The following is a 27325-nucleotide window of genomic DNA, read 5'->3' as shown; positions in this document are numbered from 1 at the left end:
TTTCCTTGGCTCAGCCTATGCTTTAGTCTTAGAGCCAGTGCTGCACTGCTTACAGGAGCTTGTCTGACCATACTTCATCTCTGCTTAGTGCTGAACCAGCTTTTATTTTGAGAAAAAAAATACATGTATAGCATTGTTCATTTTTTTCTTATGTATTTATTCTCATTTTCTTAGGGAATGACCAAACAGTTAAAGACATGACTGAATGTACAAATATAAACCACACATCAAGTAGTATTCAGCAAAGAAAGCAAGCATTCTTTTACTTTGTCAAAATACATTGATACATAGCATAATGACGAGATTCATCATGAATGAACAGCCTTGTCCAATAAAAATTTTTTTGCTGTTTGGTATTTAACATTTTGATTAGAGCATTCCTTGTTATAGAATGGCATATATTCAGTCTGTAATAACTTCAGGAAGCCTTTATAACACACATTTAGCCAGACTTAGCAACATGTGGCTTGTCACATCTTAGTTCTAAGCTCTTTTGAGGTAGCTCTTTGATCTTTGTCATGCTATGCTCAGTAAATTAACACACTCTGGAGCTCTCTGCCCCTTGGAATCCAGGTGTTTCAACCCATCCAAGATTTAGGCAGGAGTGCTCAATTCAAGGTTCTCCAACAGAAAAGGGCTTTTCTACAGTTGATGGGAAAGCTGGCCACCCATTAGGAAAAATTAATTCAGCACTCAAGGAAAACATCCTTTATACAGTTTAAAGCATATGGTTCATGAAAAAGGTGCCAGCCCTTGGTGAGGGGCATCATGCAGTTCTGAATGAACTTGGAAGTATGGTTAGCGCTGTTTGTAGAAAAACAAAAGGTCTTCCATGGGTTTTAAAGAGAGATTTGTGAATCTTCACAGACATGCATTCTGCACTGTTTTATTCTATGCTTTCGCAGTTTAGTGCAACCTAAAATAGATTAGTATAATGATTGAGTTACTGAGACTATCAGGATAACAGAAGTAATTTATTGTCAGCTTCTGTGTTAACTTTCTGCAGACATATAATTTCAGCATTCTGATTTTAAAAGAGAAGCACCACATTACTTTTCCTTTTGTAAATGATGTATTGTTAAACAAAGACCCAAACTAAACACCTATTTAAGACAATGCACTCTAAATGCACCTGGAGGCAAGTTCTGTATACAAAAGAAGATATATATATAGGCACATATATATATTTATGTACAAGCACCTTATAAAAATCAAGTTGCTGCAGCACTTCAGTTCTGAAAACGCAAGAGGCTTTGCTAATTGCTTGATACTCCACTCTATTATATAGTGTTTCAAGATCAATATACATCAGAATGTTTTGAAATCTACACTAGGTCAATGCAGTCTAATTCTTAAGCCATGAGCATCTAACATTAAGTTATAAACAAAAACACACTAATAAATTCAATGTAGGTGAAAGCAATGTCTAATTTTCCTTCACTAGTTCCTAATACTTTAGGGAAGAATGACCTGACTGCATGAAAAATGGATTGATTTTTGAAGTCTGGAGCCTTACACCTTCAATAAATGCAAAGAATAGCAAGTATTGCAGCATGATACTAATAGTAGGCAATGAGGCACTGCTAAACCATTTCCTGGTTGATTTTTCATTTGTATTTAAATAAAAATGATTGATCTGACATTGAGGAAGCATCAAAATTAAGTGGTTTTAATATTACATCTTTGTCAAATGTAGGTTATTGAATCCAGAACTGGAGAAGCTACTGAAGCAGAAAACAAAAAAGGAGTGTATGCTCACACATGCTAAATTCCTTAAGAAAGTGAAACTAAGAATTTTTTCTCCCTATGTGCTTTCGTATCAAATCAGATTTCTAAGAATACATATACTTAGCATTGGTGAAAAAAGCAAACTAGGGCAGGAAGGATCCAGCACAAGGACAATGGAACTGATGTAGAGTCTGGAGCACAAGTCTGATAAGGAGCAGCTGAGGCATCTGGGGATACCTCATTCAGCCTGGAGAAAAGGAGGCTTGGGGGGAACCTTGTCACCCTTTCCAACTTCCTGTAAGGAGGTTGTGGCCAGATGGTGGCCAGTGTCTTCTCCCTGGCAAGTGACAGGACAACAAAAAACCAGCCTCAATTGTGCAACAGTGTTTAGATTGTATATAAAGGATAATTTCTTCCCTGAAAGGGCAGTCAGGCATTGGAACAGATTGCCCAGGAAAGAGGTGGAATTGTCTTTCTGGGAGCATTCAAAAGGCCTGTGGATGTGACATTTGTTCTCTTCGCCACCTGACAACTATGTGGTACATTCTGTCAGCCTAAAGACATGCTCCCTTGTCCTATCTTTACATGACCTTGTGGAAAGTCCCTCTCTAGCTCTCCTGTAGCACTGCTTTAGGTAGTGGAAGATGCTATAAGGTCTCCCTGGAGCTTTCTCTTCTCCAGGCAGAACAGCCCCAGCTCTCCCAGCCTGATTTCATAGGAGAGATGCTCCAGCCCCCTGGCCACCTTTGTGGCTGTCCCTTGACAGCTGCAGGAGGTCCATGTCTGTATGCTGGGGGTCCCAGCACCGAATGCTCCAGGTGGGGTCTCATGAGAGCTGAGCACAGGGGAAGAATCACCTCCCTGGACCTGCTGACTACTCTTCCAATGTAGCCCAGGACACGTTTGGCTTTCTGGGCAGCAAGCTCACATTGCTGGGTTATGACAACCTTCTCATCCACCAACATCCCAAGTCCTTCTTCCTGGAGCTGCTCTTAGTTGGAACATGAGACATGTTAGCTGTCAGTCATCTCCTTACTTTCTACGTGCCTTACCATAATTTTGAGAAGGGCCTGCTCTGTTGCTGGGTGCTGAGGTGACTCAGTGGCCTGTAGTTCCCTGAGTCTTCCTTATTTCTCCTTTTAAAAATAAGATTGATATTTCCCCTTTTCCAGTTATGTGAAGTCCACCTGACCATCACAACTTCTCAAATATAGTGGTTTAGCCTCTTTCTCTGCCAGTTCCCTTAGGACCTGTGGATGCAATTCATCAGAACCCATGGAATTGTGCACCTTCAGTTTCCTTATATGTTCTTGAATCCCATCTTCTCCTACAGTGGGTAGTTCTTCATTTTACATATCCCTGCCTTTCCCTTCTGTGACTTGGGCAGGGAGGCTGGAGTCATCTGCCAATAAAAACTGAGGCAAATGTATCATGAAGTATCTCAGCTTTCTCCATGTGCCAGGTAATCTCCTATATTCTTCTGGAGAGGCCCCCACATTTTTCCTAATGATGTACCTATAGAAGCTTTTATTTTTGTCCCTGGCTAAGTTTAACATTACCAGTGCTTTATCTTCCCTCGCTGACCCCTGGGTACTCAGACTAGTTCTCCTTATTTCTCCCAGAATACCCATCTCTACTTCCACACTCTGTAGGCTTCCTTTTAGTTTTTGAGTTTCCCCTTGTTCATCCATGTAGGTCTCCTGTGGGTTTGCCTGATTTCCTTTTTCTTGGGATGCATTGCTTGGAAGAGGTAGTCCCTGACTATTAACCAGTTTCCCTGTGCCCCTCTCCAGGGCTTTATCCCATAATAAAGCAGAACCCGGAAAGACCAAGTCAGCTACCCTGAAGTCCATGATGGTGAACTTGCTGTGCTCGCTCCTCATTGCCCAAAGCATCTTGGACTCCACCATTTCATGGTCACTGCAGCCCTTGAGCTTCACATTACCCACCAGCCCTCTGCTTGCTGGTGAGAATAAGGTCCAACATAGCGGCTCTCCTCACTGGCTCCTCAATGACTTGGAGAAGGAAGTATTGACCAAGGCATTATATGAACCTCCTGGACTGCCCATGCTCTGCTGTGTTGCTCCTCCAACAGATGTTGGACTGGTTGAAGTCCCCTGTGAGGACCAGGGCTTGTGAACATGAGGAGTCTCTCTTCTCTCTCCATGGAGGGACTCATCTCCTTGGTCTTCCTGCTCAGGCAGCCTTTGTAATGTCAGGGGTTGCAGAACCCCTTTGTAATGTCACCTGCCCCTGCCCTCCCTTTAATCCTGACCTATAAGCCTTGGATTGGCTCCTCATCCATCCCCAGGTGGAGCTGCCTACATTCCAATAGCACAAGACACTTGTGTGCACAGAGGCATTGCCCTCTCTACTACCATAAGCCGACTGACAGGCCAGAGGGGCTAGAATTCCTTTGTGCTGCCCTTCAGGAGCTTTCTTACTGACCTGCCATCCCTCTCTAGGCCCTGAAAATCTCTTGTTGGCCCTGGCATCAAAACAGTAAGAGATGGAAGGACTGAGGTTCCCCTTCCCTCAGCAACTACAGTAGCTCTTAATGTTCATACGCAGTGACTGCAGCAGTCCTCACTGCTCTTCAAAGATGGAATCCAACACTTTGACTTTTTGCCTAGTGGGAGAAATTGAAAATCATGAAGAATCACACTTTGAAGTATGTTCTGTAAGATATTAGATAAAGCTCCAAACATGAGAAACCTTAGCAATAATACAAGCTTCTTGACTCCAGCAAAGATACTATTGGGAACAGGCAGGGTAGGAAAGGGGATGATATTCTTGGCAAAAGAAAACAGTGGTGCTAACACATACATCCCGACTCCAAGGCATAGGTGTATATGTCTCAATGACAGTCATTTATAAAGAAGCACACACAGTGGTAGAACATGTTCCTAGGATGTGCCTAATTCTCAATGGCAGCAAATGCATCTTAAGTAATACCTTGAAATACCGGGTAGAAGCAGACACTAGGCATGCACGTTTTCAGACTGTCAAAATTAGGAGCTAGAAGCTACCAAAAAGAGGGCACTACCTGAATGGCCTTCCATGAACCAGCCATTTCAGCTGTGACCCATTCCTGCAGGAACATGAGCTACTTTGCATGAAAGCACCGCGGAACATTCTACTACTTCATACCTAGGAAAGCTTGACCCAAGCTGGAGCTTGGCAGCGGCTCACAAACGTGCCTGACCATGCTAGCGGGCAACAGGGATCCCACAGAAGAGCGGACGGGGCTGTGCCGAACAACGCGGATGACGGAGTCGTTCGGATCCGGAGGTCTCCCCACACCCCACACCCCACACTCCCTCTCTTCCAGTCCCCTGCCGCCGCGAGGCGCGGGCAGAACGGCGGAGTCCCAGCCTGCCCTCCCTCCCTTCCTCTCGCTTCCTCTTGCAGCCTCCTCGCTTCCACGGCGGAGGCTGCCACACACCGACCGCCGACGGGGCGGCGGCGGCAGCAGCGGGGACATCGGTGCGCGGCGCCTCCGAGCGGCCGCGGGGCAGCTCCCGCCGAGCCGAGCCGAGCCGGGGCGGGCAGCCGGGCTGCCCCTGCTCGAGCAGGGCGGAGGGGCGGAGGGGCGGAGGGGCGGCGGCCGCGGCTCGCCCCGGGTCCCGAAGGCCGGGGCGGTGCGGCCGGCGGGGGCGGAGCCGCGCCCGTGACGCGGCGCTCCGGCGGCGGCGGCGGGGCCGGCGGCGGACGGGCGGGGGCTCTCTCGGCGCGGAGCTTGTGCGCTGCGGCCCCGGGAGCTCCGGCGGCAGCGGCAGCAGCCTCCGGCCGGGGAAGGAGGTGCCAGACTCCGGCGTCGTGTGCGGGCAGCGAGGGGGAGCGGAGCGGCTGCTGAGGCGGCCGGAGAAGGAGAAGGAGGAAGGGAGCGGGGAGCAGCGCCGCTCCGTCGGCCCGGCGGTGCAGCTGCCGCCACTTCCCCGCTGAGCGCTCTCCTGTCCGCGAACTCGATCCGCTCCCGGAAACTCTCGGCTCTCCTCTCAGTCGCGCCGGCGGGGTCTCGACACGGCTCTCGGTCCCGGCGAGGCGGGCGGGGGGCAACTTCTCGCACTTCTCCGGAGAAAGATTTGGGCCGCTCCGCTCCGGGGGCGGCAGCGCCTGCGGTCCCCGCCGCGGCGGGAGAACTTTCGCCTCCGATCGCGGGGCGGCGAGAGGGGCCCGGGTACGCCGGCCGCGGCGGGAGCAGCGCGGCGGCGCCGGCCCGGCAGCCGCGGAGATGAAGCTGAGCCGGCAGTTCACGGTGTTCGGTAGCGCGGTCTTCTGCGTGGTGATCTTCTCCCTGTACCTGATGCTGGACCGCGGCCACTTCGACCACCCGAAGAGCCCCCGGCGGGAGGGCGCCTTCCCCAAGGTGAGCGGGGCGGCGGCCGGGGCGGAGGTGGAGGGGAGGGCGGCCGTGCCGCCGCTCCGTGCCCTGGCCGTGCCGCTGCCGGGGCGCGGCGGGGACGAGGCGCGGCGGCGGCGGGGCCGGCGGGGCGGGGGCCGAGCGGGGCCGCCTGCGGGCGGCGCTGGCGCTGGTGCCGGCCCGGCGCGGGGCTGCGGCGGGAGCGGCCACAGCCACAGCCACAGCCACAGCCACAGCCGGGCGCGGGGCTGGCGGGGCTCGCCCGGCGGGACGGGCCGGGCCGGGCCGCGGGTGGCGGAGCGGCGTGCGGGGCGTGCGCGGGCAGGACGGGGAGAGCTGTTAGCTCGGGAAGTCAGCCGTGTCAACAACAGGTAGACTTAGGGAAATGCTGACTCGGTGGCTGCTTTCCTTTCCGCTGAGCCGTGTTTTGAGCTGTAGCTGGCTGACCCGCCTGCTCTTCATGGTTAAACGACGCAGTACTTCAGTTCTTCACTTTCCTGTGTTCGCTGCGTGGCATAGAAGTTTAAAAGCTGCGTGTCGTGACTGTGTTCTAATAAGGAATTTTTGCCCGTGAGAAGAAACATGCAATTCAGAGAGGACGTGGTTTGCTGTGCAGACCGGCGCAATACTGCTGGCTATACACAGCTGTGTGTTCTTATAGACAAAAAAACCAGCAAAACCCCGCAGCACAAAATACAAAGTTACAACCTATTTATGCTTGCATGGTACTTATTTTTATTTTTATTGGAAACAAACCGAAGGAAAATATATTTTACTACTGGACTGAGGACTTCAAGTGAATAAAAGAACTCTAAAAACTTAGTTAAAAAGTAACAATTATCTCTCTGTTAGAACCACTCTTGCTTCATTCAATGCAAAAGCAAGAATTGATACAATTTTTTTAATAGTAAAGACAAAAACCTCGACTTAAATGTAAAGGAAGTGAGCAGATCTGTTCTGCCTTTATTCCTTCAAGTTACAGTTCAGGGGTCAGCCTTCAGTTTTTGCAGGAAGGAAGAGAACAAGAGGAAGAGGAGCAAGACGAGGCTGCTACAGTTCAGTGTGTAACTCCAGCAGGAGGGTAATGCCACATGCCTCTCTTGTAACAGCTAAGTACAAGTGCTGCTTTGGGAATATGGGCAGTATCTTATGTGAGGAAATCACTTTATGTATCATTGTTCAGCCAGCTGAGTTTAATACAGGTATGTTTTAAAGTTGGGTTGAAATACTTGTGTGAACAAGAAAGATTTATTAGACGTGTTTTGTCTTCCATTGTCAGTGTCTTGTAGTTGTCTGTTCCTGTCCTACAGTGTAATCCTGGTCAGAGGTGTAACATGGTGCTACCTCTTGTGACCATGGGCTTGGTACCTTGATCTGTTTTCAGGCCTATTGCTTCTAGGTGATGTAGTCAGCTAGAGACAAGCATTTCTCCTTTCATCCTCCTCCGTCCCTTTGGTCTTCTAGAACAGTCTGTCAGTGTTTACTCTCTTTGTCTTTTCCATGCCTAGATTTCTTTGAAGTTTCTGATTGTCAGTGGAAAAACTTCTGCCTTTCGAGGGTCCTTCCTTTGGGTAAAACAGTTACCTTTTCCTTTCTTACTGCTTTGTCTTCTGAGGAAGTTACAGATGAAATTCAAATGTTTCACTTTGTTACAACTCTGAAACCTCTGACACCTAGCAAATGCTTTCAGAGTTTTATAGCATCAGTTTGAAAAAATACAAAAGATAAAGAGTGAAATAGAAGCCTCTAGAAATTTATGAAAGAAACACTTTAATACTACTACCTCAGCTGACAAAAAGTTGTTTGTGTCAGTGCAGTGTTGCCAGAGCTCAAAGTACTCTAAGTGAAACTAGCCACAGATGTAAAACCTTCAGGCTGTTTTTGGTTGAAAAAAACTATGGCAGCAGACTGTTGATTTAAGAATGCATTTTCTTTTCTGATGACAAAGGTCAGAATTTTTTAGCTTGAAAAAAGGAAATAAGATTTTTTTTTTCCTTCAGATGTTATTGGTTTGTTTCACCTCATACCTCTCTGATTTGGCAACGTGCTTTGCTGTTTCTCTGTGCAGCTCTGGTAAAAATACACGTCACCTTTCATGTCCCGGAAGTTGCACATTGATTAGTTTGTTCTTTCTGACCTACGTGGCTTACAATTAGCTCAGAGAAGTGACTACTTCTGGAAGCAGTGCCTTGTTTTAGCTTATAAGCATTTGATATCTAGGTATTCTGTTTGAATTCTACCAGAACAAGAGATGGGATTTTTCAGCTGATAGCATTTGTTGAGCTGTATTCACCTAAAGTGTCATGGTAACTAGTGCCAGTAGTAAAATAAGTTATTAGAACTGCTGCTCCATTTTTGTTACCACTTTTTTTTTCCCAAAGCAACGTGTCTTTTCTTTGTGTGGTCTCAAGGTGGCTTGCATCAAACTCAGTCCTCTTTTAGGCTTTTCAGTGTAGGCCAGTGAGGTCAAGACAGTGTCCTCACAGAACTTGCTCGCTTGTTTGAGAGTTCAGGACACAAACAAAAATGTCTTGTAGAAATAATTTGTGGGCAAGAGCTTCCAAGATGGACAAATATCCATAGTCAGATGGCTTCATGTTCTCTTTGACCAAGTATTTAAAGGCTTTTCACTGTGGCACAAAACAGAACCCGTTGTCAGGCTTTTGACACAGCAGTAACTTTGTGTCTTTTTTGGTGCTTGTGTTGCAAAAGCTGGCATCAGTAGTCAGTTTCACAGTGGGTTTTTAACACGCCTATCTATGCTGGGGTGTCATCAAGGCAACTGTAATAGAGCTTTAGTTAAAGTGCTTTATATCCTTGTCATCATTGGTGATGCATTTAAATGATAATAGCAGAAGATCTCTGTGTTGCCATAGAATGGAAGCTACTGTTAATTTGGGGAAAAATTAGTACCTATAATACATGTAGATCAAGGCTTACTGACCTCTCCTCTGTAACTCCCGCAGGTACCTTTCTGGATCCTGCCTTTGTCAGGTGTATATAATTCTGGTGATGATCATATCACAATCTTTATCTGAGCCTGTTCATAGCCATGGGATGCTCCTGTCTCAGGACACATATCAGAATATGATGAGGCCTAGCATCCTGTCTCAAGTCTAGGAACCATGTTACAACGTGGTTGTGCAGAGACTAGCTCAAGGTGCAGGGAGGGCTTTAGGTGCATTTTTAGGTTATTATTGTAGCAGTTGTACAGATTATGGTAAAGTTCTAATTTAATATAATGGAAAAAGAGCTGAGTCTATTGTTTTTGTTAGCAATAATACAATATTCTCTTGGAAATCTTGTATGACTGCAGAGGAAGGAAGTCTCAAAGTGGTGTTTAGACCTATGACATTGCCTGTGCCGCACGTGTCATGTATGAGGGATGTGTGGGCTAAACTGATAACTGCTAAGTGAAAGCTACATTCAAATCAAGTCTGAGAAGGCATCCATAAGCAGCTTACCTTATAGAACTTGTGTTATTGTGTACAGATGAATAACAAATACTGATAAACCCATATTAAACTGTTCTGGATTTTGGACTCATACAGAAGAATAAAAGTAGTATAATGGCTTGTGGACTGTTTATTTTGATTCTAGATCAAAATAAGAGTCTCACGTAAGCATGCATGGCACACACTAGAAGTCCAATTAAGAAAAAAAAAAGGAAGTTTTGTTTGTAATAGTGTCTTACATCAGAAATATGTGCTCTTTATGTAGTCTTATGATGAAAGTTAATTTTAATGAATTTTATAGCTAAACAAGGGGAAAACAGCATCCCGTTGAATCATCCACTGTCACTACCTGACAGGTAATGCTTTGAACTTGACCTTTCTCCTCTAACCACTTTTTCACATTACTTGGTTTAGCTTTTATGGGACAATATCTCTGCACTGTGTTAAATGTTGTTTCTGGAAATACATTTTTGAAAGTCAAGACTGCAATGATTCTGGAAGGTTAATGGACCAGCACCAAGGAATGCTTCATTTTTTCTTTACTATTTTCTTTGAACTTTATTAAAAGGCAAAGCAGAAACATACAGGAGCTACCAAGCTCACCATTTTCTTTTTACTAAACAACTGTTATTTGAATGAGATCTCCTTTCCACCTCTGTGTATTTTCCCCACCTCTCTCTTTGACCGCCATTTTTTGAAGCAGGCTCACATGTCATGTATGTTAACTGCTTTTATGAGCTCACCAATTGCCCTGCATCAAAGAGAGAGGTGATCAAGAGTGTATTTGTCCACAGAGTGTATTTGTTGTTTTGTGGTTTTGTTTTTTTTTTGTTTTTTTTTTTTTTTTTTTTTTTTTCTTGCTTGCACATTTTGTGTAAAGTTCTGGCTAAGCAGCAGTCAAGCAGAAGCTATTAGCCTCTTTCAATTACAGTCTTTAAATCTGGTGTGAAATGTTGAGCAAAATGTGTTTTACAGAATACATAGTCTACAAAGCAGTAACTCTTAACTATAATTGAGCACATCCTTCTGCTACCTAGAGTTATTGCCTAACTTAATGGTATAAACTAAACAGAGAGAGGTTTTCTAGTTTGTTCTTACTTAAGCTTTTCTTTGTCTAACCCATTAAGTTTTGACTTGTTTGAATGAAAATAACCATTATTAAAGTTCCTACTCTTAATGGCAAATAAGTTGTGCTTCACTTTTGTACTGCTAGACGTTTAAATAAAGATTCAGCATAGTCTGGAGGAGAATCAACAGATTCTCATCAACAGATGAAGACAAAATATATCCGTGACAGTAGTAGTGAATATTTTTCAGTTTAATTGACTTCAAACTGAATATGTCTGGATTTCTTTTTCCTTGCCTTCAGGTCTCTGATGATGGTGTCAAAACTAGTCCTTAACAGCATGCCTTATATTTGTCTCTGTAAATGCTATGAAACATAAGTCTAGTGTAATAGTACATTTAACATTCTTGTTATTGCTATCTCTGGTGATAAAGCAAAATGTGAAAGTCTATCAACTTAAAATCTATTTGTCAGGCTGTTGCATCTTTGAATCAGAATTTTATCATTCTCTGAAGAGAACAGACTTTTGTAGTTATTTAATTCAGAAGATTTCCAGTGCCTCTGTCAAGTGAGCTTTCTTAGAATAGTACTTTAAGGGTAGGAAATTACTAACAAGGTCTCTTGTGTTCTTTTCATTGTCACAAATGTGCATAAGCCCTCTGCATGGATCAGCAAAGCTTTCAAACCTTGATTTGTCCTTTAACCGATACATTGTATGCTTGTTTTTGTTCTGGATCGTGCTTTGCAAAGAAAATTCATGCAGAAACAGTGTACTAATATCAAGCTTTGATCGTATGTTGGGTTACATTTTAAACTTTTACCTGCTTGTTTTTTCTGTGCAGGAGGTGAATGTTTAATTGTATATTTAGTATGTTCTGTTCACTGTACAGTGCTCTGATAGCAAACAAAGAATGCCTCCTGGTGTTACTGTCTTGATAAGCTGGCATCTCATCAGTTTGTATCAAGGTTTTGGCAAAGATAGCTCATGATTTCTAGAGATGTACCTGGATATAGTCACTGGCAAGAGTGGTGCAGAAGACTGTTATGATGACTGCCATTCACTGCAGCCAGAAAATGAGACTTTGCTTCCTCGCTGCTTAATGTAGTGAATGTGTATAGGCAATGACCTCAAATTACATGTCCTTTGGAGAGCTCTGTCCTTTCTGGTGCTCCACTTTCTTCACCACAGTTCTTTGGTACACCAGAGCATCTAATGCAGGACACTGGCAGCTCCTTTGTGGTCTCCTTTTTCTTCATGTGGGTGAGAAAGGGAATGGGTTCTGGCTTGTTTTGAACCCAGCACTCAGTGGTTGCTGGCTGAGTCTGGATGCAAATAACCAAATTCCAGCTGACATAACATCAGAAGTCCCTAATCTGGATTTCTCCTCTGCCTGCCTGTTTCTATGAGATCTCATCTGTGGCCCTGTCATACTCCCTCTTCAGTTATTTGAGCAAGATGTCTTTTTCCTGATGAGGTGATCACTAGTGGTCTGTTGGTCTGCATTTAGAGTGTGCATTCACTCAGGAAATGCAAATTTCAACTACCATCTTTTCTGCAATGTACAGTGTTTAGATAGGAGAAACTGAACCCTCTCTACTTTCTCATAATGAAACATGTTGGACTGTCATCGTGTTACTGGGCTTCCCTCCATGTGTTAGGTGTCACTGTGCTCCTTTCTGGAGAGTCCTTGCCGCAAATCAGACTGGTGTCAGGAGCAAACAGAGAAGGACAGGCAGAGGGCAGTGGGAAAGCAGACTGCCCTGGAGTATTTGGGGCATGAAAGCAGCTGAAGGGTTCAGAGTGGCTGAAGCATAAGGATCTGTTTATGTAGCTGATTCATGTGGTGATAGTGGCAGGTTTCTCAGGGCAGCTAACAGGTGTGGACACAGGTGTTTCAAATGGGAGGAAAGTGTGTGGATCTGTGGTGCCTTCACATGAGAAAATTCTGTTGGTTAAGTCCAACCCTGTGTAATCACCGGGGGGGTGAACAGGTGTGCTGCTCATGTGATGCCATTCTCCTACCAGAGCAGCTGTACCTACTTTTGGTAGATTTATTGGCACTTTGCACTTCTTGTAGAAGAGCTTCCTCTGCTGTGAAGTAACAACAGAAGGATTGGCTTTATTGTTTTTTAAAAAAAATCTTTATTTACACATTCAACAATGTAGATTAACAGAGCGTCCTTTAGTGTTTACTTGTACTGGGATATACTTCATGCATCTCCAAGTTTTGGTGCAGTTCGGCATTTTTCAAAGCCTTGGATCAAGGTTCCTTCTTTTCTGAGAAGACTTGATGCTGTGAGGTCAGGGATAGTTCTGCTGACATTTATGACTTGTGTACCTACTAAAGTTTTGCTATTCAATATCTACAAAGCCATATAGAACCCAACATTTCAGACAGAATTGGTGCATCTCTGCTCAGATTAAAAAAAAGTTAAATAGTCTCTCTGCTAACCCTCTAATGTGTGGAAAAATTGAAGTTTTAATTTAAAAGAATACTGTTGGAGTATGGTTTTAGTAACAGCAAGGATCTCTCTTTTGTCTTTTAATTAGTATCCCCTGTAACATGCTTCTAATCTGTTTTTCTGGTAAGACAAGGTCTGTTACTAGCAATTAATAAGATAAAACAGCTTTAGAGTAAGTTCAGTTTGGTACTGTTTGGCCTTGATATTTGAAGTCCGCTGCCTTCCTTTAAAAATGTTGAAACTTGTTGTAGTGCGTTTTTATACTTTGTAATACTTTGAAGTAGTTTTGTTTTGTATGCCCATATTTTTCCCAAATGGTTTGTCCCAGACTGTATCCCCCCCCTCCCTTTACCTGTGTTATCCCTCTCCCGGGATGAGATCATCCCCAAACCCCCACCCTGGCTCTCTGTCAATCACTCAGCATCCCATCCCTCCATCTAGAAGCTTTGGCCCAGGTCATCGAGTGATCAGCCAGAGGCCAGGGGTCAGCCCCCCAGGCCTTGCCTCATACGCTGTCCTATATGTCTGTCCCCCAGCACCCATCCCTTAGGCTCCCTTATTGGTTGGTAAAATGTTATCTACTTTCGGTTTCCACCTCCCTTTAAATGTAACCTTGGCACATATCCCGGGGCTCTTGGCAGGAGGACCCTGAGGTGCAGGAGCTCTTTTGGGACTCCCAGAATAAAACCTTGGATTAACCCTGGCTAAGAGTGAGCCCTTTATCCTCTACCGATGTCTCTGGTGCTCTCCTGCTGCAAAGGCGACCAGCCCGGGTGCCCTCGGGGCACAGAGAGCGTCTCCCCGCTGTCGGCCGTGTCGGGGCTGCCCCCGGTGTCTGGGACTCGGGACTGGCCGGGGATCCTGAGAGGCTCCCAGAGGGACAGAGACAGCTTGGCGCCCAGCTGAGGTCACATTTAAAGGGAGGTGGAAACCGAAAGTAGATAACATTTTACCAACCAATAAGTGACCCTAAGGGATGGGTGCTGGGGGGTAGACATGTAGGACAGCGTATGGGGCAAGGCCTGGGGGGCTGACCCCTGGCCTCTGGCTAATCACTCAACATCCTGGACTGAAACTTCTAGATGGAGGGATGGGGATGCTGAGTGATTGACAGAGAGCCAGGGTGCGGGTTTGGGGATGATCTCATCCCGGGAGAGGGATAACACAGGTAAAGGGGAGGGGTACAGTCTGGGACAAACCATTTGGGAAAAATATGGGCATACAAAACAAAACTACTTCAAAGTATTACAAAGTATAAAAACGCACTACAACAGAAATGGAATTTATTTTTGTCTGTTAAATTCATTGTTTTGAAGAGTTTGCAGTGTTTTTCACATTCAGCTCATATTTTAAAATAATTTTACTATTGAACAGGCACTATCTATTTAAAATTAATAAGAAAAGGTGAATGTACAGTGAAAATAGACCTAGCTCTTGCATAATTGGGATCCATGTGAAATTTTCACCTTGAGAATGGATTCCTGACGTAAACTATTTTCATGCTGAATGGACACTGGGATCCATTTCTAGTCTGAGATGCTATTGTTTCTTAAAGTTAATTCTCATGGATCTGAAATTTCACAACAAAAAGCAAAACCATTTTGATGATCTCAAAAATTTGATTTCCTGCAGTTTGAACTTGGGTATTGGATGACGTCTTGGTTACATGTTCTTAACTGTAGCTTTTTATTTCGTGCTTTGCATTCAAGCTGAGATGGCACATGGCATGATTAAAAGCTTTAGAAGAGAGGCATGGTGTATCTCACAGTCTCCAGAAAAGAGAGCAGACTTTTCTATATTAATGTCCTCTGTTAGGTTCCATAATGGGATATCTTTGTAAGGATTTTTTTCTCCAAATAACAGAAGATCTACCTCCAAAGTTAAAGTAACATACTTTAACAGACTTCTGGAAATAAGTGTCCTAGGTAGGCTGAAACCTTGCAGCTTACAAATTATTGCTGGGTGTTTGTAGCAACATATGAAGTTGTTGATGTTTGAAGGTCTTCTGGTAACAAATTGCTATTTGTAGACAGAGAACTTGGTTTACAAAGAAAAATATTTTGTCACGTAAAAACCAGTAAACTGATAGAATTGTTACAGATTTTTCAAGGTTTAACATATAATAAGTTAAATGAAAGGTATGTCTTAAAGACATCAAATATGACATGACCTCCAAATTTGGAGGAAGTTTATATCTGTCTTCTGGAGACTGGCAGTATATGCTGGTGGAAAGATCAATCAAACTCTTATTTTATGAGGTTTTTATTTGTTTGTTTTCCACTGTGTCTTTTGCTTTCCTGGAGAGCATATAATTGGCTAGATGACATAAACCAGATGGGTGGTGTTTTATCTGATTAGTTAGTTCACAGGCTATTGCTAGGCAATGTGAAACTTTTGGTGGAAGAAAGTGTAAAATACTTCTACAGCACACATGAATGAGAATAAAAATTTTAAACAGTTGTCTGATTTTACAGTTGTAGAGACAGTGTTGATAGTGGTGGGATAGGTGTGAGCAGTACTTTAGCTGCGTGCACACTTGATAACTCTGAAGTGTAGTCATATGCAGTGAAGCTGGGAATGATTTGTATGGGTGGCAGCTGTGCTGTAACTTCCTAGGAATCTAAATATCAGAGCCTCTGTTGGGCAGCCTGTAAAGCCCCTATCAAGTATTGTTTTATATATGTTATTTTTAGATTGAGTGGCATAATAGGCTATTAGGCTTCATGTAGAGAAGCCCTTCTTACTTTCAAAATATTACAGATATTGCAAGGGAAAACACTAATTTTACATAGAAATGTGTACACAGTATCTTTAACAGCATTTGGAAGATTTTAGTCTGGTTGTTTCTTTTGTGCCACCAGGTGGCATGGGACTACAGTTTGTTTATTCTATTTTTTTTTCTTTCCAGTATTCCATCATCTGCATATTGATTTCTTTTTGTTTTCAGTTCATTTGTTTTATCATTTTCTTGAATTTACCTTTAAACTGTTGGGATTCTAGGATGTTGCTCCTACATCTCACTTAGTTTGATTTGGTTTTGTCATCAAAATATATCTTGGTCTTTTTTGGAAACGGTAGCTGTCTGCCTGTGTTGCATTTTAAAACCTGTTACTGTTTTCAGGATGTATCAATCTAAGAAACAGAGACAAGCAGTGGATTGGCACTTTATGCAGCCCATAAAATGCAGAGACAAACTAATAGCATTAAAGAAATACTAAAACTTATTGTCTGAAAATTATTAAGAACGTCCATAAAGGTAGAATTGTAGTTATGACAGTTAAGAATCTGAAGTCATGGTTGGTAACTCTTGATGAGGGTTTGGTTTTCTTTTTTTATTTTTTTAATTCCTGAGGACTTTGCAAAGCCAAGGGAGTTTGAAAGAATGTACATATCAATTTAGAAAGGAGACCTAATCCTTGTAAGCTACCGTTGCTGCAAGGAAAAAGGCAAATATTTCAATTATATTACTGTTGAAAGGGAAAAAGGTGTCATGTAAAGATGTTGTTTCTAATATTAAATTACAATCCTAAGAAAATAAGGCAATGGTGCTGGGAAAAAGTCATTAAAACCATAAGTCACAGAGTAACTGTCTACTGAATCAATAGTATTTGTCTTGAATGTAATGGTAAAATGTAGATACCTGAAACTGAAGCAGGTTTTGCTGCTATGACAGCTGCTTGCAAAAATATCTAATAATGCGTTGTATGTTTTCAGATCTGAATTCTACTTTAATAATAGAAAGTGACTGTTTTTTTTTTGTTCTCTTGTCACTTCTTGTTACATTAAAGTCATTCTGAGGAAATAGAGAAATTACTGTTAACAATGATAGATATCCCTAAGGTCATATTAAATAATCTGGCCTTTTTGATTCTGTAAAAGCTAGCACATTCATGTCTGATACAAAGCATCCCTCAAAAAATTTGGAAGGAGTGGTTAGTACATGAGAGAGGGCAGTTTTAGCGTGTCTTGATTGGCTGTGTTTCTTCCTGCATCCCAACAATGTAGTGATTAGATAGCATTAATTTGCTTTGTGGGATCTGTCTCTTCCAAGTTGCACTGGAAGATGCATTGACTTCTTTCAATTTATGCTGATGCTGATCTGCAGCCTTCCTCTTGTGGGGCTCTCTAGAATATCTATAAAATCCTGTTGTTTGGCAATTGGAGATGACCTTCTGGCTGAAAATGCCATTAGCTTGATATCTCTTTTACAGGATTTTCTTGATGACTGTAATGGTCCAATTATACAGACTATTTCTGTGATCAGGCTGTTAAGGGATCTCCTACATCTATGAAGTTCTTTTGTTAATTTCTCTCCAACTTCTGCTGAAAATCAGAAAAATGGTATTTATATTTTACTTGTATGGGAATAAACCTAAAATGTTTACAATATCCTCTTAATCCCATCATGATGTGACTGACTTGTAAAAAATTGCTTTGTTTGATGTTCTGATAAATGAAAAGATCAGATTTTTTGAAATGAAAGATGTGAAAAAAGTTGAATTGGGTGTAATTGCTGCTTGACAGTGTGAGACTTTAAAGAGCATCTTCATATTACTGATTAAATCTTGTGCAGGGAATTCAAGTTTGCAGAGGAAAAATGTATCTTTTGCTATTTTCTCTTGGGCTGAAAAGAGAAAGTTCCATGTGTTGCCTCAATTCCTTATTAGTTTGCCTTTATGTAAAATATAAAATAAAGATATATTTGAATTTTCTGTGAAATCACACACTATTGTGAATTTTTTGTTTTTGTTGTTGTTGAGGTTTTTTTGGGCTTGTCAAGAATTTTTCTGAGAAATTATTAACCTTTACTTTTTATTTCTCTCCCCTAGGGTCAGCTTTCAATACTGCAAGAAAAAATAGATCATTTAGAACGCCTGTTGGCAGAAAATAATGAAATCATTTCAAACATACGTGATTCTGTGATCAATCTGAGTGAATCAGTAAAGGATGGGCAAAAAAATCCAGAGGCTGTAAACATCGGTCAAGGATCTGTTTCTGAGCTGTTCCCTTCTGCTTCAGCTTTGCTTGCAGTTGATTCTGAGGATTGTTTGTTTGCTTCAAAAAGTGGAAGTCACAGTTCAGGTGTACAGGTAAGCAGTATGTTTTTCTGATTCTGCTGGAGTTTTAGTTGCCACTATATGTTTAAATCTAAAAATGCCAAGTTGCTGGTAAAATCCTGGTATTAAGACATAATAGAATTGTTGAAGTGACTACTGTATTTAACAGATGTTATGAAACTCTTCCTTTATATCTTTTTTAAAAGTTCTCTGGAAATTGAGTAATGATTATGAAGAGTCAACATTTGAGAAAGCTTAAAAGTTTTTTGTAAAAAATAAAACACCTCACAGTGATTATTGTCCCACCAATTCTTTGGAAACAATTTATTTGAGTGTTTCTTTGAGTTTTCCCAAACTCTTCTAAAACCGATGTAAAATAAACTGGAAGTAGTGGATAGGCATGGTTTAACTAGATTTTACTTTTAGGAATGTATGTGTAGATGAAACTCGATGGATAGGTAAAGAATGTGCAAGAATTAGTAATTTCAAAAAAAATCAAAATTTCATAAAGAGTCCTGTCTTCCCTTTTGAATGTCATTTCTGTATTTCAGCATTCCTGTGTGTCTTCAGTTTGTATAGGCACTTTGATCAGAAAGGAGGAACATATACCATGTTGGCTGCTTGGCATAAACTGTGGAGGTTGAAGTTTTTAAAGTCAAACACTTCAAGTTGAATTTATTTTGCTTTCTGGTGATGCTTTTGAGTTCATGGACTCTTATATATTCAGTTTTAATGGAGTGATTCAGGAGCACTGAGAATACTCTGTGAAGTTTGTGATCTGTACTGTTTTTGTGAGTCTTGTGGGAGTACTATAAATATTCATAGTACTCTAAAGCAAAGATTAAATTTTGAAGTCCAGCTTTCTCATTTTAGAATTTGAAGTATTTCTCTTGCAGGAGAACGACAGTGGACTTCAGATAAATAAATGCACATATTAGAACAATTGTAACCTCTGATGTATCATGCTTAATACTTTTAAACTCTTCAGGGATAGGCACTACCTTGCTAGTCTTTTATAGAGAAAGTAGGCTTTTTAAAGGCATTATCTGAACACTTCTTTTGGTGTCTGATATGCATTAAGACTTCTGTGCAGGGAAGTGAAACATGTGGAGCTGTGGTTACAGGCTTTCAAGTTAGTGGATTATTAACAGGTACATCGTACAATCTGTTACTATGTTAGGTGATGTACTTTGTTATGTGCATTAAAAATAAGTTCTAGTAAATGAATTTTGAGATAAAATATGTTATCTTAAATTCTTGGGTATGATAACCTGTTATGAAGGTAAAACATATTTTCTAAAACTGCTTTTTGTTTTTTGCTTCACACATGGGGAATACAAGAATATACACCTGCTATCACCCAACTACCTACTACCTACCTAATGGGGATCTGTTGTAGTTATACTTCTTTTGGATAATTTTCTTTGTTTTTATGTATATTCACATGTAGATAAGAAGCAAACACACTGTTCCCCTACTCACACTTTCCTTTCTTCCTTGTGCAGGGAGGAGGGCTTTGATGTTCTCTGTGTCATTGCATTGCACCCTCTGCTCAGCAGGTTATTCACTGCCATCATTAAGTCACTTTAATAGTGCTTCTGTACACAGTTAGTTTCTCACCCCGTGAGTCTGAACTGCATTTCAGTTATGGAATCTAGACTTGTGTTTGACTTTAAAAGACCTTGACTTTCGCAGAATTCCTCTAGCACCACGTTAACAAGCTGATCTAAATCACTGATCTAAATAGTAAAACTAAAAACAGTTTTACTATTTAATACTTTACCAACCCTGATGTATTCTGCATGCTCAGTTAATTTATTTGAGACATTTTCAATAATTATTTTGAGCACTTTTTGAAAGAAATATGTGTTAATTTCTGCTGTTTGTAAACATTGACTTAAACCCACAGTTTTTTACATTACTTCTTCCATATTGGTCTCTCAGGTGGGTGTATGAGAGACTAGAAAGTAGTAAGAGCTAATATAGGTGAGATTAAGGGTTTGGATTTAAAAAAAAACTTTACAGAATGAAGACAAAAGAATTTTCACTGAATAAATCATGGAAGTTGATTATAGTCTCCCATAATGGAGAAACCATTGTAAAAAGATATTCAAATATGGATTAAAAAACCTTGGGATGATACATTGAGAAATATTGCTAGATTTGTTACTCAAAGATATGTGATTTCATAAATCAGAAAAACCAAGTTTCTAACAACATGAGACCAAAGAATTCTCATATGAGACAGCTGAAGGATGTTTTTTTCATGGAGGAATTGCAAATCAAGAAATTGTTTACTTCTACCTGTGCTGTTTGTAAGTTGTTAGAAAACTGTAACAGAACTGGAAACTGAAAATAAAGGTGACTTGAGAATGCTATAATTTAAGTCAGGTAAAGGACTAATGTGTACTTTTTTCCCCCAGAAGATAAATAATAGAGACAGATAATAAACTCACAAATATGAAGATGACTGGATTAAATATGGATATGACCTGATGCTTTTTCAGTTTAGTAGTTCAAGAAGTATGTGGCATTTGTGTTCAGAGAAGATGGAATTCTCAATAGCCATCATGCTGAGCTGAAAGGTCTTTTAAATAACACAGTGAGGTGTCTCCTCCTCTTGTCCATTTCAACTACTGAAGCATCTAACATCAGGCTTAGTAATGTTACTCCTTTTGAAAATGAGACATGAATCACTCTTTGAAAAGGTGGTTTGAAGAGGCATGATATCTGCTTTTATTTCTTCTGAGAAATAGTTTAGTATTCACTGTTAAGATGTTATGATGTTTTCATGAGGTTTATATAATTTCAGCAGTTTGAGTCCTTCAGTATAGAGAAAGAATAAGCCCATGTAGAAAAATGACAATGAATGACCTTCCCAATGTTTTAGTAAAAAGCTTGTAGCAGCATCGCTGTCTTCTGAAGCAGACACAATGAAGACAGGCAGTATCCTTTTTGAATTTCTATCTGTCTACTGTTCATAAAAGTCCTTTTTTGCTATACCAGTATTTTATACTTAGATGTGAATCTAAAATATCTCTGTGAAATACTTTCTTTAACCTCTTTTGCCATTTGCTGACTGGCTTGGAATTTATTCTTCACTTGCAATCATGCAACTTGTTCGAGTGACGATGCAATTTGTAATTAATCCTTTGCACAATTCCTACTGAGGATGGTGTTGTATGAAAGAGAAAAATAATTTAACTTCTGTCTTTTAGATTTGTTTTTGTAAGTGTAGGGATTCCAGCCTGATCTGGCTTTAGTTGATTTAGTGGAAGTTTTTGATTTTTTTTTCTTGTCTTTTTTTTAAACTGCTTTTAATTTACCTCTGAATCTGAATGGTTGAGGTTGCCAGGGAAGTCTGGGTGTCATCTGGTCCAACCACCTGCTCAAGCAGGGCTACCAAGACTCAGGTGTCATGGATCATGTCCAGGTGACTTTTCAGTATCTCCAAGGATGGTGAGTGCACAGCCTGACTGGGCAATCTGTACCAGTGCTTGGTCACCCTCACAGGGAAAAAGCTTTTCCTGATAGTCAGGAGGAACCTTCAGTGTGTGCCCATCACCTCTGCTCCTGTCTCTGGGCACCACTGGAAAGAGACTGGCTCCATCTTCTCTGCGCTCTCTGCCTTTGTTTTCCTGGGTGCTCCTTCTTGCCATTCTTGAAGACAAGGAGTAACGTTGCTTTCCTCCAGTGTTTGGGCACTTCTCCTCATCACCACGATCCTTCAAAGCCCTTTAAGTGTGGCCTTGCAGTGACAAAAAGCCAGCACTCATGGGTGCATCCCACCAGGGCCCATGGACTTAGATATGTCTGACTGGTTTAGGTATTCTCTGAGCTGGCCCTGTTTCCAGAAGAGACAATCACTTCCCTGATTTTGCTGGCCACATTGTCTCTGATACAAGCCAAGATGCCTTCAGAGAGGCACTCCAGCATGCTGATTTCCCAGGAAGGATTTTGGGGATTTCTGTGTGATTGTGCCTTGTAGGTACTTCCTTGCTTGTCTACAGATGTTGGAGGTGATCCAGGTTTATTGATTTCTTCTACTTTTTTGAAAATCCTTCCATGGGACATCATTCCTGACAGCTACTCCCTGACAAGGCTGCTGTTGATTCTCTCAGTCTCCTTTTATTCTTAGCCAGAAGCTCCTTAATTGTTCAGCTGTCTTCCTGGCAAAGGTACCTCTGCTGCCCTTCTCATCCAGACCTCATCTCTCCCAAGCAGACACAGATCTGAAAACAGGGTCAGAGAACCCCAAACACCAACTCTGAGGCCAATTATTTATCTATACTAGCAGTGTCCTCCTCTCACAGTCTTATCCCCCTCATTGGTAGATAGAAGAGGACACCACCTGTGACCCTGATTACCTGTAGAATTCTGCAGTAAGTTTTGATGCAGTCTGTGCTGCCTCTGGCAGTATCACTGATCCCCACATGGAAGTATAACAAGGGATAGTAGCCATTGAGTTGCAGCAGTTCCTCTACTATACCCAGGATTTAGGGCTTTGCAAGGCAGCAAACATCTCTAGATGATGGGTCAGGGACTCCAAGTCTTATTTCCTGAATCACAGTTTCTGTCTCTTGAGCTCATAGTCATATCAGCTTGGTTTGAAGTAGCTGTAAAGTGGTAGATGCCAGGGAAAAAAACCTATGAATGTTAAGACTGTAAAAATTAGTATCTTGAAGAGAGCAGGAAGTTGCTTGTTGAATTCAGACTACATCCATAAGAAAAACTTATAGGAATGTGTTGAATTCAATGAATTACTACTTTTTAAATTAAATAATATTTTCATGGTTGGAATGTCCAAAAAATTTATCAGTATTAAGGCCATTCATTGATAACTGGCAAATTTACAAAGTATGCACTTATATTTTTTTCAGAACATTATATTGCAGAGAAAAGATATAGTTCTTCAAACTCAGGTTTTAGAAAATACTGTATTTAGAAAATATGAAATAATAAAATACTATCTATATTATATATTATATAAAATATGTATTATTTATCTAATATATAAATTAGCCTAATAGGTATTTACAATATATGCTATTAGGCTGGCCAACTTCAGCATAAACCTTATTTGGGCCCTTCAAGCTGACTGTACAAAATGAACAGATGTTCAAGTATTGCACCTGTGTTTTCCACTAATCAATATTGTCCAAAGATTGAAGCAATCCTGGGGGGAACCAGTGATGTGACAAGGTCATCTCACACAGGCCAGAGATGCCTGGTGTACATGGAATCCCTCACAGGTTTTAGGTATCTAGTGCACATTGCAGGCACAGCTGAGGCTCTCCTAGATGTAAGATTACTGAGTTGTTTTCCCTTCTTACATTACTTAGTTTCCTTTATGCCTTAAGCTAAAGGCCTGTGGTGGATTGACCTTTTCTGGCTGTCAGATTCCAACCCATGCAAGGTCAACCCACTGCTCTGTCTTTAAGCACCAAGATCTTTGTCTTGAAGATTAAGAGATAGGGAGTGGTATGGCTAGAACTTGGACTGAACATTGCCAGAGTGAAATAACTGTGGGGATTCTTTTGTTGTTCTTGTGAGGTGAAAGGGCAAGGAGTGGAGATTTACCTTGTGTGTGGGTGTTGTAAAAAATTCCCTTTCTCAGGATTTTTATGTCACTTTGATTTTAGTATGGGAAATATTGGGGATTTTTTGTTAATGTTAATGAAGTTTGTGAAGAATATTTGATGAATATATATTTTATTGTCTGTTTGGAAGTAAGGGTTTCACAGAGGTGAGGGTGGAATGCTCTGGGTGCGGATGTCCAAGTGTTGGCAGTGAAGGTCCCCAGTGTCTGTGAGGAGAGGACAGACCTGCCCTGTGCCAGACACAGCTCCAGACCCACCACAGGGTACAGCCTCCATCAGCAAAGTGTGTCAGTACCTCTGGCAGAATGGGTTTTAAGAAAGGGTAAAATGCTGCCTGACAGTCTAAAGGCTAGAAACAGAGGAGGAACCATCCTATGAAAACCCTGGTCCTTGATGAAGGAATCAGAGAAGGCATTCTAGTCACTGGAGCAGGTTGGGAAGACCACAGTGGAGGAAGAGTTTCCCTGAAACTTGTGTGGGATCTCTCCATAGTAGGTGGATATTTTCAGGAGGAACTGGTGCCTGTGGGGGATCCACACTGGAAGAGTTCCTGACATGCCATGGCTTGTGGCTCTCATGCTGAAGCAGGCAAAACATGTGAGAGGGAGAGAATGACAGAGAGGAAACATCATGGACTTCTCTCACTATCCAACTCTATTTTAATTGGCAACAGATTAATTTAATGTTCCCAAAGTCAGGTCTGTTTTTCCTGTAATGAAAATTGGTAAGTGACCTCCTTGTTTTTATCTTCACTGATAATATTTTATATTTCTCCTCATGTTCTTTTGATGAGGAAAAATGAGAGATCAGGTGGGTGGAGGCCAAAGTCAACTATTGCAAGGCCTTAATTTCTTTAGTTGGATCATTTGTTTCAGATGTCGGTAGTTTTTTAAAGTTTTCCTAGCAGGACAGAAAGCGCCTTACCACTGGGAAGGTTTAACTCTTGTGGAGTTGAAGTAGTCAATGACTGCTATAGGAGTCATTTTTTTGTGTAGATGTATAGGTTTTTGTAGAAAGTTTGTCAGGTGTACAATTGTATTCTAACATAGGTCTAGAACTGATTAAAGTTTAGTTATTAAACGAGAATGTCAGGAATTGATTGTCTGATGTCAGTTCATGTTTGTACATGTTTTCTTTCTTAAAAGCAAACCAGAGCCTTACAAAAAAAAAATTTCTTGAATCTCATATTAATAGACTCTCTTTCAAGTTACATGGTGTTCCCTAAGTTTCAGAGGAACTTGTTACAGTAATTCTAGAATTGCTTTATTTGTCTGTAACCTTTTTATTTGCATCGACAAGTGAAATATGCCCTTTCTTGTGCAATTAGTGTGCTGGGAAACAGGAAATTTATAAGAAGCTTTGTTATAGCAGTTGGCTGTGTTATCAACATTTTTGCTGACCGCTTCTTTCAGTTCCTTTTGTGATTTTGATGTTTGCCTCTATCTCTCTCATGCTGTCATTACTTCTTTCTCCGTTTATTTCCTTCATTTCCTGCATTCCCCTGTCTAGTTTACTGTGTTATTCTGTATAATCCTCTTCATACCCTCCTGCCCAATGCCATTGTGACCTGCCATAATTTTTGTGACTTAAGGCTCTTAATCCTGCTGTTTATCTAATCAATGTCAGTTTTCTCAGAACAGAGCCTGCCAAATGCTCCTCTTCCTGGCAGCTGTGTCTTGGGTGTCCTAGTGTGATTTGAAACTTGCTCTCATTTGTCAGTTTTCTATTCATTTGGCACATCATCCCTCCCTCTGTAATGAACAAGCTGATCCATTTTATGTGAAAACAGCTTTACTTTTTAATAGCAGAACTGTTTCTGTGAATTCATGTTGTATATTCCTTTAATTTTTCTTTTTTAGATGCTGGATGTCTATGACATTCTTCCTTTTGATAATCCAGATGGTGGCGTTTGGAAACAAGGATTTGATATCACATACAATGAAAATGAATGGGATGGTGAACCACTTCAAGTTTTTGTTGTGCCTCACTCACATAATGATCCAGGTAATATGTTAACTGAATTGATTTGAGGATCTAGAGACTTTTGAATTAGGAAATGCATTGCCATTTCTGTTAAGATTTGGATTTTTTTGAAACATACCAGTTAATATGTTAGATTTAAGTCTAGCAAGGCAGTGAAACAGATGTTTAATTTAAATGCCATTGACTTCCAATGACAACTGTTATGATACAAGTTGTATATCTACTGAATTTATTAGCTGGAGCAGAACTTCAGTGTTGAAATTGAAAAGTGATGAAAATCTGGTAACACATTCAGTTTATACATTGCTGCATTAAATACCATCAGTTCTTATTTTGATTTTTTTTTTTTGACTGTCATAGATATTTAATCCTCAGCCTGTGCTAAAGAAATGTGCTTTTAGAAGATTTTAGAAGATGTGACAATGGCAAATCAGAAGGTTTTGGCACTTTGTTCAAATTTTTTTGTGCACACCCCCAACCTATAGTAGGATAATGAAAAGTCTAGATTTAAATAGAAATTTAAGTATACCTACGTAATTTCATTTCCACCCAACTGGGTTTACAGCGTAATAAGCAAAATGGAGAACTGTTCCTTTATTTTGGAATGACTTCTTGATAAAATTTACCAAGAGGTGAATTATATTGCTACACTGTGGTCCTGGTACATGTACACTGACCATGAGAATGTGCTCTCTTGTGAATATTACCTGGGAGGTGGGCGAATCCTGTAGACTTGGGGAATTCAAAGATGTACTGGGACATTCCTTGTTTAAGAGATTAGGTGTTGTGTACAGTAGATTAGTTTCTAGGTCTTTGGGTAACGCTTACAGCTTGGCTATGGGTAGGAGCAATTTGGGCTATATGGTACCTGAAACAAGAATGTGTCTGGTGACTGTACTGGCCAAATATCATCCGTTTAGGAGATAATGTTTGATTTTTTGATGGAGTGGTATGATGTATGATGTGGATTATCCTACATTTCATGGGCTGTCTGATGGAGCAGATAGTGTGATGCATTGCTACATATACCCTGAAAGCATGAAGAAAACATGGTGGGGGAGGAAAGGGGAGGGGGAAGGAAAGGCATGGCTAGGCATTCCTGTAGTTAAATTTTGTAATGATGGCTTTTCAGGCCATAAATCTCGGAGAGATGCTGAGTAGGAATTTATGATAGAGTTTGTTTTATTTTTAGGGTGTGTTTTGTTCTAGGGGGGTTGGCAGTTGCATCTAACCCCTCCCCTTACTACAGGGTGTTGGGACTAGTTGTAGCAGCGGTTGACTAGTAAGTTTAGGGGTCTCCTTTGTGTCTTTGTTGCTTGTTATGGTTTATTCAGGGGGGATGTTGGTAGTGTTTGTTTATTCAGTGTCATTGGTAGTGGATCGCTATCTGGAAGCTTGGTCTAATTGGGGTGATTTTGGTTATGGTCTTGGGATAGGGTTGGTTGTGGTGGTGGAGCTTGTTACAGGGGGTGTGTTGAGGTTATTAGTGGCTGAGGTGATGGTGAATAGTGGGGGTTTGTTGTCAGTCTGGTCGGATTTCAGTGGGGTGGCTGTGTTGTATTCAGAGGGAGTGGGGTTGCTTTTGGTTGGGGGTGAGGATTATTGTTGAC

At 41.4% G+C, this 27325-nt stretch overlaps 1 protein-coding gene across 1 annotated transcript in view; it reads left to right on the top strand.

The window, feature by feature from the left end:
- The first annotated feature begins 5949 nt into the window (after positions 1-5949).
- MAN2A1 (mannosidase alpha class 2A member 1) overlaps positions 5950-27325 on the top strand; it is a 104870-nt gene continuing 83494 nt past the window's right edge. The window contains exons 1-3 of the mRNA XM_058044084.1: positions 5950-6097; positions 17905-18165; positions 25592-25736. Coding sequence (XP_057900067.1) covers positions 5963-6097; positions 17905-18165; positions 25592-25736 — 541 coding nt within the window. The 5' untranslated portion in view covers positions 5950-5962. The remainder of the gene's footprint in view (positions 6098-17904; positions 18166-25591; positions 25737-27325) is intronic.

Source organism: Melospiza georgiana, chromosome Z (assembly GCF_028018845.1).
Source record: "Melospiza georgiana isolate bMelGeo1 chromosome Z, bMelGeo1.pri, whole genome shotgun sequence".
In the NCBI taxonomy this organism is placed as follows: Eukaryota; Metazoa; Chordata; class Aves; order Passeriformes; family Passerellidae; genus Melospiza; species Melospiza georgiana.
This window is presented reverse-complemented; position numbering and strand designations above follow the sequence as displayed.